Source organism: Vipera berus, assembly GCF_964194415.1.
Source record: "Vipera berus genome assembly, chromosome: Z".
In the NCBI taxonomy this organism is placed as follows: Eukaryota; Metazoa; Chordata; class Lepidosauria; order Squamata; family Viperidae; genus Vipera; species Vipera berus.
Window position 1 is genome coordinate 36,071,291 of NC_138205.1, and position 21,548 is coordinate 36,092,838.

A 21,548-nucleotide genomic window follows, 5' to 3' on the forward strand; every position below is an offset into this window, starting at 1 on the left:
CTGCAGGAATTTATCCAATCTCTTTTTATATCATCCAAGCTCTTGACGAACACCATAACTTAGAACAAGTAAAATATGCACTGTGTGAAAAAGTGCTCATTTTTTTCCAATTTCTTTTCAGTCTAGTTCTCACATATAGGGAAAGAAAATAACTCCTTGCCACTTTTATCATGCTATATGCAATATCCTACATTTATGCCTCTTTTTATTGCCTTTTACATTAAGCTAAAGCTTCCAAAATGTTGTAATCTTTTCTCAAAGAGAAAAAAATCACCGTCACCATTTTGTTTGTCCTCTTCTGCATTTCCTTCCATTTCTATGATATCCTGTTTCAAAATAGCATCTAAAACTGTATATAGTATTCCAGCTACAGATGTACCATAAATCTATATAAAGGTATTATCATATGAGTATTTTTATTTTCAGTCACTTTCCCAATAATCCCCAGCATGGAAACTGCCTTTTTCATTTTTCAGTAAACTCCCAAATTATTTTTCCTTATCAGTTACATATAAATTAGATCCAATCACAGCAAATGTAAAGTCAGATTCCCCTCCCCCAATACATCACTTTATTCTTAAACTGAATTTTTTATTTGCCATTTAGTTGATAATTCACCAGTTTTAAAAAATCATTTAGGAATTGTTCACAATTAATAATTATTATCTCCAATTTGGGGCAGCTCACTATTAACTACTACATCATTTGTATTTATGCAAATGTTAATATGTCTTCGGTCTAACAAAAATCCTTATAGCAATTCATTTCTGCCTTTCACCGAGAAAATTGTCCATTTATTCCTGCTCTTCATTTTCCCTTTTTCAATCATTCAACACTCCATAAAAAAACAGATCTTTATTATCTCCTGATCAGCAAGTTCATCAAGAACTTTTGATAATAAACTATACTCAAATTGTTAAAAAAAATATCCTTCAATAATGTTGGCATTATTTGCATCCCATATCCTGGCTGATCTTCTCAAAAACCTCTAAAAGGCTGCTACTAGCCCTTTAAGATAGACCAGATCAAGAATTATAAATTATTAGCACAGGCTGCAGTAACGGAATCTTGAAAAGTCTGGGTATGTTTTCTATTCTTTCTCTCTTACACCTTAGAGAATTTGGGTGAAGCCAGTCTGAACTTCATATATATATGAAATTTGTGACTCAGTCTTAGGGAGAGGTTAACAAGCTGTGTGTGTGTGTGTGTGTGTGTGTGTGTGTGCGTGCGCGCGCACGTGTGTGCATGTGTGCATACATACATACATACATACAATACTTTTAAGAACTTTTGCACAGATACTATCAGGGCTCAGTCATTTGCTAGAGAGTCATCTCTCAAGATATTTTACAGCAAGCATGTCCAACCTACAGCCCACAGGCCACATGTGGCTCTGGACAACTAGTAATGCTGTCCCACAAGATTGTAAACCCTTAACATTATTATGTAATTTTATATACATAAATTATATATTTTATATGTGGCCCAAGACAATTCCTCTTCATTCAATGTATTTTGGCCCAGACAAGCTAAAAGGTTGGACAAACATGTTCTATAATATCTTCTAATATAATATGTTCTCCCATTGGACCCTTATGAAAAGGTAGGATAGTTGAGGCCAACCTCACATCGGGAGGCAAGATGTTCCAGAGGGCAGGAGCAAAAGCAGACCGTCCTCCTGGACTCCACCATCCATAATAATCAGCCTGACGGGACCCGCAGCATACTTCCTCTGCCGGCATGACTGGTATGGTCCAATCCCAATGGGGTAAGACAGGTCCTCAATCTCTATGGAATTCTCAATCATCCAGGTAAAGTTGTTCCAAAGGTGCTTTTTTCATGAGGCAACTGGACTTTTTGTTTTTTTCTTTCAAGACATTTCGCTTCTCATCCAAGAACTTCTTCAGCTCTGACAAGATGGTGGGGAGTGGAAGGATTTGTATTGCTTGCAGACAGCAGGTCATTTGCATTCTTTTAGAGTTGTTGAAGCCATTTGGAGATGTACTGTGTCCTCAAAATCACCTGAGTAGTGTATATGTGTGTGGAGCCTTCTTGGCTGCAGGATGTTTTATGCCCTGTGTCCCACTGTTGAAGACAGGTGCAGGCTGTTGGGGATGAGTCTGAGTTATCTGAATCTCAAACTGAAGCACAAATGGATCCGGTAGTCTGCAATATTTTCTGGAAATCCGTTCATACTCTCACATCATTCAAAGGGTGTTCTTCCTAAAGTGCATAGCTAAATGTCTATACAGATTTTGCACTTTTGGGACAGTCCCTCAAATAACCTGGACCTATGCAGTGAAGGACTTAAGGTGATCACCAACACCTTGAATTGCACCCAGAACCAGTGCAGCTCGTGAAGCAGTGGTGTTATTCTTGGGTAGCTCAAAACTGCCCACACTGCCGCACACTACACCAGCTGTAGCCTCCAAATGTTCTTCAAGGGTAGCCCCCTGTAGAGCGCATTACAACAGTCCATCCATGAGATGATTAGGGACTAAACAAACTGAGCACAGGGAGTTCTAATCTAGGAAAGGCCACAACTGGTGCACAACACAAAGTAGTGTAAAGGCTCTCCTAGCTGCAACTGTTCCTCGAACAGGAGTCATGAGTCCATTATACTATACCCTCTCCTCACTTAGTGACAAGTTCTGTTCCAACAATAAAGTTGTTAAGCAAAATTACTGTTAAACGTGTGAGGGGGAGAGACAGAGAGAGCGAGACAGAGACAGACAGAGAGGGACAGAGACAGAATAAGATTGCAGAGTTCACTGATTGCTGTCTTCTCATTCAAACACATTTCTCATACAGCTATTCCAGCATTACTCTCACTCTATTGGGAATTTCATCAGGCATACAAAATTCAGTTGGAAAATGATTTTTTTATTAGCATATTTGTGAAATGTTATTATTAATCAAAAATATTGCGGTGCCTCCTAAGTAATCAACACTTCATCTTTGCCTAACCTCTTTTTTATCCTGTTTTTATGCTTTTTGCAATATTAAAGTTTCTAATGTTAGTATTTATTTATATATTTTGTTTTTAATTTTGTTATAAATCACCCAGAGTCACTTGATGGATACATGGGCTATTACATAAATATGATTAATAATAAATAAGAGAGATAGTCATTAAAATGGTGTTAATGGTGTATAGTTAGATTGGATATTATAGTTTTCAGCAATGGTTTCAGAGTGGAAACTAAAGGCTTGAAAGTTGCATGTGGCTCGGGGGCTCAGATTATTCAACCCTATAAAATGATCATAAAACCTTGAAATTAAGTTCTTAAAAAATAGCACGTAAGGCTATTTGGTATCAGGTTCATAACATTCCAAATGATTAAAATTTGTATTGATGAATAAAATGTTTTATATGTGCTAAATGTTAAATGTTTTCAAGAGTATATTAAATAAGAGTAAAGAATTAAAATTTTTATATTAGCTTTACTGATTTTGTTGCAATTAAAGCCCTTCTCTTTTGATGTCATTCTTTTGTTGTTATTCCTATTTGTATAAGCTACTTCTTAGAAAACAAATTTTCCAGCTATGTAACAGCCTTCCAAACCACTATAGTATTTAAACCAGGCCACAATAAAGTGACTATGATTCTAGCAGCTGTATAGCAAAAGAGTCTTGTACATATCTTAAATCACAGGTTTTCAATGTTTTGGGCCACCAAACCTGTTTCTTTAAAAAAAAATCTTCGAATCTGTTTTTTTACAAAAAAATTTTATAGGAATACCTGATCAAGAGGTGGGCTTTCTGAATGTCAACTTAGGGACTAAGGAAAACAAGAAAAAGTTCTCCAGAAGAGAACAAGGGAACGGACTCAGACTTAATCCTTTGTGGATATTTTTTTTTCTTAATCCCTTATGGAAAAAATTATTTTCCCCTATTCCTTTGCAGAGAGTGGGGGAGGAGGGGGTTGTTGTTGTTTGTTGTTGTTTTTTGCCTTTATTCCACAAAACTCCATTGAAGTCCTCAAGGAACCTAGAGTTTCAGATAACTCTAGTTTGAAAAATTCCTTCCTAAAGCATTTTTTCCAGACCTAATTCAAAGTACTGGTTATGATTCCTGAAGCTCTTTCCATATACAACTTCATGCATGAAGCATTATTCAAAATATGTCTGATTCTTGTGGACAGAAATCTAGCAGAAAAAGGTGTAGATAAATTGCCAGAAAAGAGGAAGGGTCAATTAGATGAGCATTTTATCACATGCATTGCCTAGTAGAAAGAACTTCACTGTCAAAGCCAGTCAAACAATACAAACTGCTATGATGTAATTGTATTTATTCCACAAAGCAAAGACAAAATATATTTGGATTCTGACTCAAGAACATAAATGTAAAAACAGCTTTGTCAAATTATTTCTCTGAGTCAATGCCAGCAGCTACAATAATTTTTAGGCCTTATCTAGGCAACCACATTTTTTCACTGATCAGTATGGATTATACCAGCCAAGTAGTAAATCTGTTAATACAATATATAGCAACACCCTTCCTGTCAAGACTTTTAATTCTTTGCAGGAAAATAATATGACTTAGCAAGTGCATAAAGAAATAATAGTCTGTCAGAATTAACTTCTACAGAACTTGTTGTTTTTTTAAAAAATCCCATTTATATCCCGCCCCTCTCCGAAGACTCAGGGCGGCTTACAATTTAAGCACAAATCAAATGTGCTTAGCAATAGCCTTCATTCTATGTATATGCCTGCTTATTAGGGCTTTTGCCCCCCCCCCAAGCGTCATTATTACAAAGTCAGCTTATTGCCCCCAACAATCTGTGTCCTCATTTTACCTACCTCGGAAGGATGGAAGGCTGAGTCAACCTTGAGCCTGGTGGGATGCGAACCTGCATTAATTGCAGGCAGCTGGTGTTACTTAAGGAGGCATTAGCCCACTGCTCCACCAAGGTTTTTAAATTTGAAGAACTGCTTAATTGGGTTTGGCTAAATTATAACATTGTTGATAACTGAAATTCAGATATCTAAGAAGCAAATAACTTAGGCTGGGCATTAGTACCAAGAAATACCATGAAACTGAAACCAAAATAGATATAGCTAACATTCCAAAAGCCAGGACTGCTCAATTATCTGTGTTTTTAGTAAAAGTCTGACTTTCTTTCTCTAAATAACTGAGCCTCTGAAAGATTTTTTAAAAAAAGCTAATTTTGAATACCAATGCAGTCTCAAAATTGGCCCTCCAAGTTGCATAATAACTAATTCAGAAAATAAGTGCAAATGTTTATTGTGCATATAACTGGTGCACTGGTTGCACCAATTGTGCATGGTTCATTAAATCAAGCTATAGCTCTACTTACTGTAATTTGCAAAACTAGAATTAGGAATTGTGAAAAAAAACCTTTATTTTTAAAATCTTAGGCTTTTTATATTTGGCCAAACTAGAAATATACTGTATAATTAGTCAAAAATATTTTCCTTGATAATGTCTTCAAACAAAAAAACTGCCCCTTAATCATTAAAATACATAAGCTGGCAGATATTATATGAATGCTATAAAAAGCAACAAACGCAGATTAAACTTAGAACTAAATATACCAGATATTCTTCACTCAAATAAGCAAAATAACATTCTGGAAAAGAAGTTTAAAAGATCCTTCAAAATCTAACCTTTTGTACAAAACACATTTTTCAAAATAGTCAAAATAGTAATAAGAACAACTTTTCTAAACATAATAAATACAAGAACACATGTCTTCTGTTGTACTAGTGCCAATTAACTCAGCCTGCTTCAAAAACAAAAAAGTATATCACTGCTGTCTTGTCCATATACTCTCAATATAGAAAAAAATGCAGTCTCTTCTAATGTAAAAATGATTTTTTCTTCCACGCTGATATTGCAACAGTCCCCATGAAGCTAAAGGCAAATTCTGTAATACCTCATTCAATTTCCTCTCAGAATAACCTTATAAGGCCTTATAAGGCCTTGGTAAAACCACACTTGGAATACTGCACCCAGTTTTGGTCACCACAATCTAAAAAAGATGTTGAGATTCTGGAAAGAATGCAAAGAGCAATTAAGATTAGAGGATGGAGGGTTAAACATATGAAGAATGGTTGCAGGAATTGGGTATGTCTAGTCTAACAGAAAGAAGGACTAGGGGTGACATGACAGCAATGTTCCAATATCTGAGGAGCTGCCACAAAGAAAAAGGGTCAACTTATTTTCCAAAGCACCAGAAGACAAGACAAGAAGCAATGGATAGAAACTAACCAAGGAGAGAAGTAACCTAGAACTAAGGAGAAATTTCCAGACAGTGAGAACAATCAAGTAGTGGAACAGCTTGCCTTCAGAAGTTGTGGGTGCTCCATCATTGGAGGCTTTTAAGAAAAGGCTGAAATGATATAGGGCAGTGGTGGCGAACCTATGGCATGCGTGCCAGTGGTGGCACTCAGAGCTTTCTCTGTTGGCACATGCACCGCCGCCAGCAGCAGGTCTATCAGGCCGCCACCGCCGCCCAGAGCAAGAGACCTGCCCAGCACAAAGGAGGCGAAGCAACTAGCAAGCTCAAGTAGAGCAGAGGTCACCAACCATTGTCAATTGGCAGACTGGAAGAAAAGGGAGGGGGAAGCATTTTACATGCGTGTGTGCGTGCATGGGGCCACGAGCATGCATGTGCTGCAAATGGGGCAGGGCTAGTGCCTGCGTGATACTCACTAGTCCTGCCTCATTCTTGCATGGTGCAGTGCTTTGTATCTGCACCCCATGGCGCCGCAGCAGCCGTATTTGCGCCTTGCAGCACAGTGGTCCATTTTTGCGCCCCTGGTTTTTGCATGCCAGAGGCAATACTCAGAGGCACCTCCCTGCTCCCCCCACCCTGAGGGAACCACAATGCTGATGCACCCCTGGCACTTTGCGATAAATAAGTGAGTTTTGGGTTACGGTTTGGGCACTCAGTCTCTAAAAGGTTTGCCATCATTGATATAGGGGCTCCTGCTTCAGCAGGAGATTGTATTTGAAGACCTCTAAGGTCCCTTCCAACTATGATGATGATGTTGATGATGACGATGATGATGGCCTTGTAGATTACATTAGGCAAGATAGAGACGTTTTTAGAAATAACAATTACATGAGAAACTTAGCATTCTGGCTTTCCAATTAATTTTGTTGTTACTGATGTTGTTTAAAATATTCTTAAAAGTTCCACCTGACATAACTGTACATTTTCTGCTCCTAAACATTTTAAAATCAATAGATACAGGTAGTCCTCAAGTTATGAATATAATGAAACCTGCCAATTCCATTCATAACTCAAGAATTTGGGGGGGGGGTATGAATCTCGTACCTCAAACAAGATCACTCCCTACTCATTAAGACGCATGCGGCTCATTAAGTGCACTTGAGGTATCTCACGGTGAGGAAGGCCATGGGGGGGGCTAGTGATGGAACAGGCCCCAAGGCCTCCCCAACCCAATAGGTTACTTCATGCTTCCCCCTCCCTTCCTGCCACACCGGACTCACCTTGCAAAGATCTGTCTCCTCTCTGCTGTGGTTTCTTTCCCTTTGAGGGAGAGGAGAGTCAGCTTGGAAATGCTTTTTGTGTCGACAATGGAAGCTCCTGAATGCCATAATATGGCGCGAGTTCAAACACCCATTCTCTGCAAAAGAGATCATGGTCCCTGGAAGCTTCCATTCTCTTGGGAGGGGGAAAGTGTTTGCTTTGTTTGCATGCCTATGGAGCAAAGTGTTGAATCAGAGTTGATGGGCACAGGAATCAATGCCATCCGTGGCCTGGGTGCGCTGCTCACTCAGATGCGCTGGCCTTCATTTGAGGGCAGGAACAAAGCCTTCAACTGAGCAGGGAGGCATTGCGGGACCAGGTGCCTTGCACCTGCATCCAAGCCACCAGTGGGGGGGGGGGAAGCCACCTGAGCAACCACGATACCCTCCTCCCCAGGCAGCCACCCACCCTGCCTGACTACTCCTCAGCTGGCTGGTCGGCTGGCACAAATCCTCTCTTCTGTTCTCCTCCTGCTTGTCCTTCCCAGTCAAGCGGCAGCAGAGGCTTGGGTTTCTCAGCTCCGTCCAAGTGGAAGAAAGTGGAGGCACAGCAGCAGGATTGCTCTCAAACAACAAGACCCGGGTGTGCTGTTCACTCGCGTGTGCCAGCTTTATTGAGAGCAACCGTGCTGCTGCGCCTCTGCTTTCTTCCAAGCCACTGCCACTCAAACACTTTTTATCTGAACTGAGACTTTGGGGAAACTGGAAGGTCCATCTGTGAGCAAATGGGGTGGTTGAAAACATGGTGTTCTGCTCCGTTTGCAAGCATGCAATGGCAGGCCTTTCAGTTTCCCCAAGGTCTCTGTTCACATAAAAGTATTTCAGCATCTATGGGATGATTCAAAATGCAGGGATTTGCTGCCTCAGCAGAAAAGGAAGGGGAAGCAGTTTTGAGGAGCAGGGGGGGGGAGGTAATAGGGTGAATATTGTAGAGCCGCTGCAGTTGTTCGTAAGGACTGCCATGGTGCTGCAATATTTGTAATTTTGGGACTTGCTTGTAAACACTAGAGGGCACTTCGAACGAGCATTAAGTGAATGCTTGTAATTCAGGGATTGCCTGTATATACTGGTGGGCAACTATTTACCACGAGTAACAGATTTCTATTTTTTTATTGTAATTACTAACTATTTAGGATAGGGAGTTAATTATATCAGAATGCAACCTTTTACCAAGAACTAAAATATTCTTTAACACAATGGTCCCCAAACTTTTCAGCTTTGCGGACTCATGGGGGGGAGAAGAAATGGTTCTGTATGAGCAGCAAGTGTGAATACAGCTCCTTTTGCACAAGTGGTAGGCATGCACGTATGAGAATACCCACCACTAGCACAAATGGAGCTGTGCATGCACTTACCTGCCATTTGCACATCCCGATTGAGAATGGGCCATGGCCCAGGGGTTGGGCATCCCTGTTTTAAAAGAACTAATAGTTGATTATAATGCAATCTATCTATATATAAAGCAGTGTAACTCCCAATAAAACCATTTAAAGCATTTGTATACTACCCATTCATTTTGAACAGTGTTATTCAATAATCAAATCCCCTAGTTTTTCCTCCTACTTTATTAATCAGTTCCTCAATTCAAAAGGCTGTTACAAATATGTCTGAATTTCAATGTCCGGGGGGGGGGGAATTATCATTTGTTAAAAGTCAGAATTTCTTGACTACAGTGAGGGGAAAAATTATTTGATCCCCTGCCAATTTTGTATGTTTGCCCACTGGTAAAGAAATGATCAGTCTATAATTTTAATGGTAGGGTTGTTGTAAAAGTGAGAGACAGAACAGAAAAGTGCATTTCAAAAAAGTTATCAATTGATTTGCATTTTGATGAGTGAATTAAGTATTTGACCCCTTTGCAAAACATGACTTAGTACTTGGTAGCAAAACCCTGTTGGCAATCACAGAGGTCAGACATTTCTTGTAGCTGGCCACCAGGGTTGCACACATCTCAGGAGGGATTTTGTCCCACTCCTCTATGCAGATCCTCTCTAAGTCATTAAGGTTTTGAGGCTGACGTTTGGCAGCTCAAACCTTCAGCTCCCTCCACAGATTTTCTATGGGATTAAGGTCTGGAGACGACTTCTTGAGCCACTCCTTTATTACCTTGGCCATGTGTTTTGGTTCATTGCCAAGCTGGAATATCCATCCATGACCCATTTTCAATGCCCTGGCTGAGGGAAGGAAATTCCCACCCAAGATTTGACGGTACATGGCCCCGCCCATTGTCCCTTTGATGTGGTGAGATTGTCCTGTCCCCTTAACAAAAAACCACCCCCAAAGCATAAGGTTTCCACTTCCATGTTTGGTGATAGGAATGGTGTTCTTGGGGTCATAGGCAGCATTCCTCCTCCTCCAAACACGAATTGAATTGATGCCAAAGAGCTCCATTTTGGTCTCCTGTGACCACAACACTTTCACCCGGTTCTCCTCTGAATCATTCAGATGTTCATTGGCAAACTTCAGACAGGCTTGTACATGTCCTTTTTTGAGCAGGGGAACCTTGCGGGCACTGCAGGATTTCAGACCTTTGCAGCGAAGTGTGTTACCAATTGTTTTCTTGGTGACCATGGTTCCAGCTGCCTTGAGATCATTGACAAGATCTAGTTCTAGGATGATTCCTCATCATTCTCATAATCATTGAAACTTCACAAAGTGAGATCTTGCATGGAAACACAGACCAAGGGAGATTGACAGTTATTTTGTGTTTTTTCCATTTGCTAATAATCACACCAACTGTTGTCACCTTCTCACCAAGCTGCTTGGTGATAGTCTTGTAGCCCATTCCAGCCTTGTGTAGGTCTACAATCTTGTCCCTGACATCCTTGGACAGTTCTTTGATCTTGGCCATGGTGGAGAGTTTGGAATCTGATTGATTGCTTCTGTGAACAGGTGTCTTTTATATAGGTAACAAGCTGAGATTAGGAGCACTCCCTTTAAGAGAACGTATAAAAGACACCTGGGAGCCAAAAATATTGCTGATTGATAGGGGATCAAATACTTATTTCACTCATTAAAATGCAAATCAATTTATAACTTTTTTGAAATGCTTTTTTCTAGATTTTTTTGTTGCTATTCTGTCTCTCACTGTTAAAATAAAAACTAATTATAGACTGATCATCTCTCTGTCAGTGGGCAAACATACAAAATCAGGAGGGGGTCAAATAATTTTCCCTTCACTGTATATGTGAAAATAATTGCTGGGATTATGAACAGAACTGGGTATGTGTTTTTACAATTCTTCATACAAAAATAAGTCAGATTCAAAAGGCAATCTTGCTGAGACAAGTAGTTTTCTATAATTTTTTCACAAAAGCAGTCCTGCAATTGAAGTACAAAATTATTTCTAGGAATTTTGTTGACAATGGGATCACTGATTTATTAAGGTAGAAAAATAACTAAACAATGTAGCATGCTGCTAAAGCACATAGTATCACTTAATTAGGAAATACTGTAATTTTAATCTAACAGCTATCCACAAGCTTGATCACTGTTTTTGGATTCTTTCACCTTATGTACCGGCAACACATTGTTTTCTGTCAATGCTGCAAATATTGACATGTTTTTGCACTTGACAATATAAAAGGCAGCCTTTTGTTTAAACTGCTTCGCTTTGAATCACAGAAGGGAGGGAAATGTCAAACGGCTATTTTGAGAAGATAAGAAATAGCCACGCACAGAAAGGGAAGTGAAACTTCATATGTAAAACTAATTGGACAATGTGATTAATGACGTGTAAACACGTGTGGGAATTGTGTATGATATGATGGGCTTAGGGGAGGAGATTTCAGATTCTGGCATCCATCCATGAGTGCCGATGCTGCGTTTCATTATTAAGACTTTTTAGATAAAAAATGCCTGAATTATGTTTGAACTGTCTCATTAATCGGGACCATGATAGTTTTCTTTCTCCTTTCAAACTAAGAAGTGAGTTTGGAAAGTACATTTACAGTTGTTATCATTTATTACACCTATTTATTCCTCCCTGTAACTTATGTTTCTTGCTAATGATCAATGGTTTGTTTAAGGCATTAGTCATTTGTCAATGAATTTCATTCACATCAACCAGAAACAAACTAAAAGAATCATATTTTAAAATATACTTTTCTTCATGGAAAACCATGACCACTGGCAAAGAACTTTAAAACATTCTAAAACCAAAGTCAATTGTAACTACTGACAAGACAATACAGAGCTGCAAGAAGAAAGTAGTTGGCAGGACAACTGGACCTATTAATTATTAATAATAAACTATGATGAATCTTGTTCATACATGAACCAAATGAAGATAACTGAAAGAAATATTAAAGTGAAAGTATATAAACTTGCAGCAGTTTCAATTAAAATCAAATATTTACTCATCACAAAAAGGTTCCTGTCTTGTGAACTGTTATGAACACAAGAGAATTGCCATTAACAGAAGCAAGAAAAACTCAAAAATATATAAATTTAGTCTTAAAATACATTCCAATTGCTATTCCAATTCCTTGATACATTCCAATTGCAATTCCAACTCCTTATGGCTACAGTACAGGCAGTCCTCAACTTATAGCCATTCATTTAGTGACTGTTCAAAATTACAATAGAATTGAAAAAAGTGACTTATCACCATTTTTCATTTGCAACTGTTACAGTATACCCATGGAGATGTGATCAAAATTCAGACACTTGGCAACTGGCCTGTATTTATGAAGGCTGCAGTATGCCAGGGTCATGTGATCACCTTCTGCAACCTTCTGATGAGCAAAGTCAATGGGGAAGCCAGATTTATTCTACAACCATGTTTCTAATTTAACAACTACAGTGATTCACTTAACAACTGTGGCAAGAAAAGTTCTAAAATGGGCAAAACTCATTTAACAACTGTTTTCCTTAGCAATAGAAATTTTGCTTTCAATTGTGGTCATTAGTCAAGCACTACCAGAATTTGTTTAATGACGGTTTGAAGTTACTACGGTGCTGGGAAAAAGGTGATTTATAACTAATCCTCAAAATTACGACTATTGCATCACCCCTATGGTTACATGATTGTGATTTGGGTGCTTGGTAACCGGCTTGCATTTTACAATAGTTCCAGTGTCCTGTGGTCACATGATCATGATTTGGGAATCTTTCCAGCCAGCTTCCAGCGAGCAAAAACTGGATTCAGTTAACAATAATATAATTTACTTAACAACATGGTAAAAATAGTTGTTAAAACTGAATCAGGTCATATACTACTTAATTATTACATTGCTTATCAACTGAAATTGTGGTCATATGTCAAGGATTACTATAGCCTGACCCAGCAAGCACAATTTTTACTAGAAATGATAATTCTGTTCCAGCTACTCTTGCACACTAATATGAAGTTTTTACTTTTTTCATCTGATATATAAAGCAACTGGCTTTCAAAATAATGATTTTACATTGTTCTATGGCAGACATGTCAAACACAAGGCCCGGAGGCCAGATCCGGCCCGCAAAGTGATTTCATGTGGCCCGCGAAGCCATCCTGGAAACAGTGAGGGAACGGCCCCCACTGCCTTGGCCCTGGCCCAGAGACCCTCCTTCTGCCAGAGACCCCCAGATCTGTCCCACTCCTGCCCAGGCCCCCATAGGCACCCTTGATGCCAACGATGTAGAGCTGGCCACGCCCACCCAGTAAGCCATACACACTTTAGCCACGCCCATCCAGTAGGTCACGCCCACCCTGGCCATACCCACCCGGCCCCGAGGGCAACCGCAATGCTGATCCAACCCTCAATGAAATTGAGTTTGACACCCCTGTTCTATGGCTATTTGCTACCTATGAAAAATAGCTAAAAGATATTTAAAATTAAATAGCTTAAAAATATTTTAAAAAGTAAAACTGAAATTGCTTTCAAATTTGATAAACCAATATTAACTCAAATAGCAACCTTAAATTATTCTTTATATTCCACAATTCCTATAAGAAGTTTTAGAGAGTATATATATATCCAAGGAGCCATGTTAAAATATTTTACCAAACTTGGTTTTATAGTTCAGCAAATATTTATAGCTTGATCTCCCCAAGCAAAGTCCATTATATGACATTGGATCCCTGTAACTAGTAGTGAAAAAATATTTTATACCAGCTTCAGCATGAAGAACTGCAATAATTCTTATTATTCCTGATTTCAGGTTTTCTAAGCTTGAAGATCCATTTCAGGCTGTTTAAGACTGAAGCACCCAGTCATTACTGTTTCAAAGATTCAATACTGTTTGCAAATCAACAGGTTTTAACTTGTAGATAACATTTTCACATTCATTTTAAATTGTATTTAAAAAATAAGCAGTTTAATTAATTATTTCAGGGCTGTTGAATTTGCTAATATTCTTTCTCTTCGGTAATAATTTCCACAATTTTTAAGTAGATTGTAATTCCATTTTCCTCCTGAAAATTTATTCTGAGATTAATGCAGATTTGGAATTGGAATTTGATAAATAGTTCTTAAGCTCCCTCCAAATGAGTTTGATTTTAAGTACTACTAAATCATTATAGAAGTTGAAATCTAACACATACAAAGAACCCTGTGGCAAACAGTGGACTACATTTTTTTATTAGACACAAGCTCGTAGCTAAGCAAACATTACAATTTCATTATGAGACAGTAATATACTAGGGTTATGCAAAGCCACTGAGAGAACAGTTTCATAAGGCATAGAAGTGTATAGATATATAATTAAGTTCCTTTTTAATTCTTAGCATAGCCACATTACTTGCAGTCTAATGGTATTGCTTTGGGAGCTATTTTTATCTCCATATGAATGTGCCTGCAAAGCATAAAGATTTTGCATACATTTGCAACATACAATTTACTAAAGTTTTATATTGTTCATAAGTTGTTTATTGTTCATAAATTATTTTAAAATTTTATTCATAAATTATTTTAAAATTTTTATTTTTATTTATTTGTATCCCATCTTTATTATTTTTATAAATAACTAGGTGGCAAACATATCTAAGACAGTCTAGGACAGTGATGGCAAACCTTTTAGAGACCGAGTGCCCAAACTGCAACCCAAAACCCACTTATGTATCATCAGGTCCCAGGTGGGCGTGGTCCTTTGGGTGGGCGTGGCCCTTTGGGTGGGCGTGGCTGCAGTGGTAATGGCAGACTAGGTGGGACTAAAAAGTTCAATCAATCAATTCCAACTTTGTGAGAACTTTTTCTTCCAGCGAGTAGTAGAAATTGATTGATTGAACCTTTTTTTGTACACGGCAATGGTGGCCTAAAGCGAAAAGGTTTTATAAAACCCAGCTAGGACTAGGCGATTGCCCACGTGCCCACAGAGAGGGCTCTGCGTGCCACCTGTGGCACCTGTGCCACAGGTTCGCCACCACAGGTCTAGGATGACTCGATGCTGCTAGCTTGGAGCAGCCAGCTGGGGGCGGCCTTCTTGCCAAAACGAAGTCTGCTCTGACAACTCATTGCCACCTTCTCACTGCAGGACATCTCAACACTGGAAATTTGCTGTGAGGACAATTTGCCATATGGAGAGCCAGGCAGGCAAGCAAATGGGCCATCAGAGAGCAGAGCAGTAGCAGCACCAGGCGGGGGATTCTCATTTTGACGCCCCTCACTGCTGTCACCAATGCCTCTGCACAGGCAGTTTGACTGTGGCAGTGTGTCAGGGTGGCAGGTGGGGCTTCTCATTTTGTGAAGTGGAGTGGAGTGAGAAGCAATGTTGGACAGGTGATGGCAGGGCTGTGTGTGTGTCAAAATGGGACACCAAAGCCACTGCTCCACACTTTTTTTTAGTCACATTACTTAATGTTTGAGGGTGTCTTGCTTGGAAAATAAGGGCAGCTTTGGAAAGAAATGGGATGCGATATTAGCTTTTTTAAAAACTAAAAAGGGTTGTTTTGAATTGCATTCAAATCCTTGTCCATCAAGTAGACTACAAAGTTTGCAGCTGCATTTAGCTGCAGATCTGTTGCACCACGGAAATGGGGCTGTATGGATAGGAAAGATTGGAGTCCAAACTGAAAGAAAAAATCTCTTCTCAGCTTTACTGTTTGCATAGCATCAGTGTCGGCATTCTGCACATAATCAGAAATACCATGAAATAACCCACCTGGCTTTGAGGGGAAAGTTCTCTGAATCTGACCATAAATACCATGAAAGCACTCTGCACATGACCAGAAACAACATGAAACCACCCACCCAGCTTTTGGGGAAAGCACTCTGCACATGAGTAAAAACACCATGCAGTCACCACCTGGCTTTGAGGAGAAAAGCACTCTGCATGACTAGAAATATCATGAAAGCACTCTGCATGTGAGTAGAAACACCCATCTGGCTTTGGGGGAAAGCACCCTGCACATGATCCTGCACACCATGAAATCTCCCACCCAGCATTCATTCCCCCACCACAAAGTTGGGTGAGTGATTTTATGGTGTTTCTGCTCATATGCAGTGTTTTCTCCCCAAAGCTGGTGTGTGTGTGTGATTTTATGGTGTTTCAGGTCATGTGCAATGTGCTTTCCCCCCCAAAGTCTCATCCACATTTTAGAGATAAATAAATTAACCTTAAGATGCTGAAAACATATTTGTTTCCATGTTATTCAAAAGTAGAAAATGTAACCATACAAATTATAAAACTTATTTTAAATATGTGATCAGTTACATACTCCAGATATTTTAAATTACATATAGAGGTAGTCCTCGACTTATCACCATAATTGAGCCCAAAATTTCTGTTACTAAGTGAACTATTTGTTAAGTGAGTTTTGTCCCATTTTATGACCTTTCTTGCCATAGTTTTTAAGTGAATCATTACATTTGTTAAGTTAGTAACATGGTTAAGTAAATCTGATTCCTCCATTGACTTTACTTGTTAGAAGGTTCAAAAGGGGCATGTCCCCACAACACTGCAACTGTCACAAATATGAGTCAGTTGTCAAGCATCTTAATTTTGATTACATGAGCATGGGGATGCTGCAATGGTTGTAAGTGGTTGTAAGTGTGAAAAACAATCAGTCACTTTTTTCAGTCCTATTGTAACTTTGAACACACCCTAAATAAACTGTTTTATGTTGAGGACTACTTGCATTCAAAATCAGCTACACCAGCAGGGCTCTTCAAACTTGGTCCTTTTATGACCTGTGGACTTCAACCTCCCAGAATTCCTCAGCCAGCGTGCCTGACTGAGATATTCTGGGAGCTGAAGTCCACAAGTCATAAAAGGGCCAAGTTTGAAGACCCCTGATATAAAGCAAGAGGCAAAGGAAACCCTACTCTTAACTCTAACCCAATTTAACTGTCATTTACAAGTAATCTCCCTTACTATGATATTGCATTTGAAAACCTATTTCTTCTTCCCTTCTACCTGTCTTTAACATGCAAATTGTACTTAAGTTGGAAGCATGCATGGCATTCTTAGTTGGAATATCACTCCTTTCTCTTAATATGAGAAAAGAGTGCACACTCCCACTAAGAATGCCATGCATACTTCCAAATTAACTACTATAGTATTTCATAGTATTTACGTAACTGGTCATCTAACAGCATGCTTTAATCGTTATGTGCCAAAATTCTTTTCAAACTCTTCAAAACAGAAGTCATAAATTATAGCAAAAATATCTACTTTTCCTCCATAATATACAAAAAATGTCTGGATGTCATTGTGAGATTGCTCTTATCTAAATAAGTTTAACTCACATAATGTCTTGAAAACATATTTTTTTCCATAAAGAGATTCTGTGCATACTAAGTTGCATTATATTTAAAGTTGCAATAACTATTACCAACTGTACATCATAGTACTTAGTACAATGGATAATTTTTGCCAAATTTAATATATTATATTGTATTTTTAGCACAGTGAAACTATCAGCATTTTTAAAGTTGTCAGACAACACATAGGACATTGTAGCCAATCAATCAATCAGAATAGAGCTGGAAGCAACTTTGGAGTCTTCTAATCAACCCCCTGCTTAAGGAGGAGACCCTTTACCATTTCAGACAGGTGACTGTCCAGTCTCTTCTTAAAAACCTTCAGTGATGGAAGCACCCACAACGTCTGGAGGCAGGCTGTTCCACTGGTTAATTGTCCTCACTGTTAGGAAGTTTCTCCTTAATTCCAGGTTGCTACTCACCTTGATTAGTTTCCATCCATTGTTCCTGGTCTTGCCCTTCTGGTGCTTTGGAAAATAAATTGACTCCCTCCTTTTTGTGGCAGCCTCTCAAATATTGGAATACTGCAACCAAGTTTGAGTCATCTAATGCTTACTTGCCTGAAGTAGTATGACATACTACTCCTGCCTATGAAGTTAATTTATAGACTAGTGTATTATATAAAGGATTTAAATCCAATTAATTCAGTATTTGGATTAATTCAGGAAACCATGATTAGTCTGTCATGCATTAAGCTATGTGTGGTTTGTTTGGTTTGGCCTAATGTGCAAATAGGACCTCTGAATTAATTATGGTTTTAAGGTGATAACCCAGTTTGAAATCCTGGCTTGTTAAGATATCAGTTGTAATTATGGATTAGTATGTGTGTAACAAATAATTTGGTTCTGATTCTCTATTTTATCTTTGATCTGGTTTTGTGCCTCATTAAGATATCCACAGGGATGCAGGTTTTTATAAAATTGTTCTTTTCTCTTAACTTTGCCTTTTTGTTCTATGAAATATGGCATAGCATGATGCATAAATTCAATCTCAAATATTTAAAGAATCCTGTAGGACTGTTAAATACTAGATAAGACCCAAGCTACATCCACAAAGCTAACAAATTACATACTTGTTTGTTAAAGGATTTACCTACAAATCTAAGACAGTAGAAAAGAGTTTGTTCTAAGCACAGGACTTTCCCATGTTTCTTATACAGTATGTAAAAAAAAACCAAACCCATTCCTAGGAATTTGAAAATGTGAATCTGTTTTATTGCCTTCCATAATCCAGATTTCTTATTTGTATCTTTTCCTGAAGAACATTAAAATTAAAAGAAAATAAATTTCTGAGAAAAATATATTTTTATATCATATCATTCTTTTATATAATCTTAGCTTTGAAATTATGGGCAGTCCCTCCCATTTTTCCTAACAGCCAAGCTGATTGCTCATTTCCCACTAGATATTCCTACTCTTTCTTTCCCAAGTATGCCAGCTAATCAGCTGGCTGGAGGACCAGTTAATAATAGAAGCAGGACACTAACAATCTGCAACTGTTTGTTGGGAGAATAGAAAACTTGCTTTTTCTTGGTTCAAGACCACTAAGTCAGTATTAGCAGAAAAATAACTAACTTGAGTAGAATTGCTGAAACAGAAAGAAACTAACTTTTTTTCATTTACCCTACTTGCAGCCAATAGTCTTCTGAGTGCCCATAATTTCCAAGCAGATTCCCAGGACTCTCTAGTCATCCTCAATCCAAACAATTTTGCCTAGATGTGCTCCTTGTACTTCTAAGAGCAATGGGAAATCAATAGTCAGGCCAAAAAGACAGCTGGGTGGGAAATGTGAGACTGCACAGTCTAAATATGGATGCATGTGCTTAAGTAAAAGAGGTATAATTGAGAATAGATGCACACATATAATCTACATATATACAGACAGCCACTGACATATAACCTGTGCAGTATAAACTTGACAGAGTGCACAAATGTCATACACCTTAAAAACAGGAATGTCACAGGTATTTTTATAGTAGTATTTTTCTAAACAGTAAACGTGGCCTAGCTTTGGTTCATTTAATCCCCATATCCCCAAAGGCTTTTTAATAGAGTCCAGAGAGAACTAGCCTAAGCCAAACTTACAATCACAAAGCTTAAACTTTAAGTAATAAACTTGATATAAACTTTCCCTTCCCCCATTTTACAAAAATATCTTACATCTAATTCAGCTCCATTCAAGCCTACAAATGTGAGCAATGTTTTCAAAATACAAACGCAATCCTAAAGAGTTCCTTGTCTTTCTTCCTCCTTCAGAAAGGTCCACCCCCATACGTCGCACACGCACACACACACACACACACACACACACACACACTACAGATCTCAGAAGAACTGCAGCCACCACCCCTCCTTGATCACTGCCTGTTTTTAAGAGTGATGCCCCCTATCCCTGTACCATCAATAACTACATCTCTGGTATGTAGTCACTACTCACCCCATAACTTCTCCTTTCGTACTTATCTACGCTTTTAGTCACATTCCACCCCTCAGTCGAGAATTAATCACCACAGCCTCTCTCCCATACAGCCTTCTTTGCTCACATTTCTACCTAAGGGCCCCAGCTTTCCCAACGTTCAAACTTACCCTGCAGCCCGAGGCCCTAAAAGCCACTTTCTTTGCACATGCCCCGATTCCTATCTTGCCTGTCCTCTGCTTTGCCTAACCCACTAACACACACTTCCCGGCCTGCTCCCTTCCCCACCACACATTAGCCTCCCTCACTCTTCCAGTCACCTATGCCTTTACACGTACAGACACGCCCATCCCCCCCTCCCCCTCTCTTTCAGCCCTCGTTACCTCTACGGCGGCCTCGAGTTTTCCCTCGAAGGTAAAGTCGATAAGGTCGGGCTTGAGACACAACCCATAATTGATGGGGCGCACTTCGGTCGGGAGCCGCTCGAAGGGCCGCTTTTCCGGCATCGCAGCGGCAGCGCCACGGGAAGACGAGATGGTGGAGAAATTAGAAGAAGAGGTGGAAGCAGCAGCAGCGGTGGCAGCGGAGATCGAGGCGAAAGGGGAGGCCCAGTGAGCGCACAGAGCGAGGGGGAGGCGACGACCTCCCGCTGACAGAAGGAAGAGACGGGAAAAGGGAGGGAGAAGAGGAGGAGACGGCGGCTGCGCGCGCCGCGCCTGGCCCAACCGAGAGGGAGAAGCCAAGTGGGGCCGCTGCGAGCAAACGCTGGCCTGCTGCCGGTCCTGCTGTCGCTGCCACCCTCTTACCCCAGACGGCCACCAAAGGGAGAGCGCCTGCCGCGCGTGCGCACACCACCTCTCTTTCGTCCCCTTGATCTCCCGCGCCTGCTGGGGGAAAAAAGCTGAAAAGAAGGGACTACTCGTGGGGTGACGCACGCGCTTTAGCGCCTGCGCAGTAGCATACGGCGAGGCCGAGAATTTCTCTGTGATCAGGTGGGCAAGTAGACCTCCTCGGGCCATTTGGGTTTTGCCTGTAACTCTGCCGAGGCTTGAGCTAAATGTTGTCGGAGGAGGTCGAAGATACCAACAGCAAAGTGAAACAAGAAAGGGGGGGGAGAGGGAGATCTGCTTGCGCATGCGCACTGGGTTTAAGAAGAAAAGGCTGTCCTGAAAGAGGCCAGCGATGGGTAGTTTTCGTCAGCAGCCTCTTTCGCGGGCGGGATGAAAATTAAGAAATGTGGCACTCGCAGGTCAAAGGTTGCTTTCGCGCTTTCCTCTGCTTTCCGTTCAGACCTTCGGGACACGTGAACCGCAGATAAAAGCAGAATTAATTGCATGCACAGGATACGTCGAGCTGGATTCACGCAATATGCTAGACTAAAATGTGATTGGCTGGTATGGTTGTTTAATGGTATCTGGCAAACACAAAACGTACTTTACGTTGTTTTTTTTAAATTAAACTGCAAAGATATTAGTACGGAATTGTGTTGTTGCATTTTGGGGATTGGGCGGGATGCAGGTGATCCATCAGGTGGCTTATCTCTGGATCTAACTAACCTAACCAAATCCGCGTTAACAATAAATGGCATCCAAGAGAGTTTCCCTTGCCTCTGTTATCTAGCGGTCGTTCGGATTTGTGCAGCTATGATCAGGTTTTCTTGCCTGTCCCTGAAATAACGGATTTTTTAAATCTATTTAAAGGATATGGCCATCCTCAGCCATTTCAGTGATTGTGTTTGCATACATGCATACAAAGGTGTTTAACTTACTGCAGTTATTTATAGTCTGCCTCTAACAATCCTCCCAAAGAAGCTTACAAGCAATATAAACAATTGTACACAAAAGTATGATAATACTATACTGAACACTTGAGAACTTACAATGCTGACAGATTGGTGATAATGAGGGAAAGCAGTGGAAATATGATAGT

At 39.8% G+C, this 21,548-nt stretch overlaps 1 protein-coding gene across 2 annotated transcripts in view; it reads right to left on the reverse strand.

Moving 5' to 3' along the window:
• Positions 1-21,161, reverse strand: part of NPEPPS (aminopeptidase puromycin sensitive) — a 123,770-nt gene extending 102,609 nt beyond the window's left edge. Inside the window, exon 1 of one of the 2 annotated variants that reach the window (XR_014028582.1) lies at positions 20,003-21,161. Coding sequence is in view for 1 of the 2 variants with exons in the window: in XM_081344831.1 (XP_081200957.1) it covers positions 20,003-20,755 (753 nt within the window). In the remaining variant the exon portion in view is untranslated. The remainder of the gene's footprint in view (positions 1-20,002) is intronic. The other variant, XM_081344831.1, reaches the window with a different exon arrangement.
• Between the last annotated feature and the right edge of the window lie 387 nt (positions 21,162-21,548).